This window comes from Trachymyrmex septentrionalis, unplaced genomic scaffold (genome assembly GCF_001594115.1).
Source record: "Trachymyrmex septentrionalis isolate Tsep2-gDNA-1 unplaced genomic scaffold, Tsep1.0 C3524892, whole genome shotgun sequence".
In the NCBI taxonomy this organism is placed as follows: Eukaryota; Metazoa; Arthropoda; class Insecta; order Hymenoptera; family Formicidae; genus Trachymyrmex; species Trachymyrmex septentrionalis.
Window position 1 is genome coordinate 1 of NW_017303827.1, and position 956 is coordinate 956.

Below are 956 nucleotides of genomic sequence, written 5' to 3' on the forward strand. Positions count from 1 at the left end.
AGTCACTCTTTCAACCAGCATTTGCCTGTCCGTAGCCGACAAACCCATATTTTTCTCACTGGCATCACCAGAAATTACAATTAATTTCTCAAAATTCGAAGGTCGCTCCTCGCGCAATTTTTCAAATAGCTAAATTAGAGAGGCGTTATAAATTATAAATCTGTATCGTTCTCTGTTGTAACAATTACTCTAACATATTTTTAATCAATCTTTTATAAAAATAAAATGTTTAATTTTTAACTAATGCATTTCAATATTTTGTTATTTACTAGTTGGAAAATTTACAAACATTCTTTTGAAGGATGATTATTTTCAGTGATAACATTAAAATAGCATTTAGTAATTCGTTCAAAAGTAATTTTTTCTATCAAACACTTTTTTAAAATTACGTAAAAATAACTTAACTAATTTAAAGAAATATAAAATTTTTTACAAAAATTTCTTTTTGTATATCCAACTTACTGGTAGGTTTAATATTTTACTGAGTCTTTCTTTAATACTTAATCCTTTCTTCGGTCGCATTAATAGAAATATTTCGCGAACATCTGGACAAGATCGTAAAACTTTTTCGATAAAAACTTTACCCAGAAATCCTGTTCCACCAGTCAAAAGTATACTTTGTCCAGCGTAAAATGCAGGAATCGACTTGGATGGATCTACAGTCATCTTGTCCATTATTTTTTAAATAAAATTGATAAAAACACTTAGCAAAATGTACAGGTAGTCGAATTTGATCGTCACTTTTACTAACGCGATAAATGTTTGTAAATTTGGAAACAATGCTTATATAGAAGAATGACTAATGAGCACAATATATGTTATTTTTGTTTTATAACCGTAAGACAATGAAATCTGTCGGAAAATCAATGCTTTTAACCGGAAATGATTATAATTTTGCAATCTAAGGTTGAAAGAGCAAATATATAATTTCTTTATTCGCCGATCAATCGATGTAG

The 956-nt window shown here is 28.5% G+C and overlaps 1 protein-coding gene across 1 annotated transcript; it reads right to left on the minus strand.

Moving 5' to 3' along the window:
- Window positions 1-6: 6 nt before the first annotated feature.
- LOC108745322 (putative fatty acyl-CoA reductase CG5065) lies at window positions 7-739 on the minus strand (the record flags this gene model as incomplete). The annotated part of the gene is made up of 2 exons (XM_018484191.1): window positions 463-739; window positions 7-129 (listed from the first exon to the last, which is right to left on the minus strand). Coding segments are annotated over exons 1-2 (336 nt in total), but the record flags the coding sequence as incomplete, so codon positions are not given.
- Window positions 740-956: the final 217 nt, after the last annotated feature.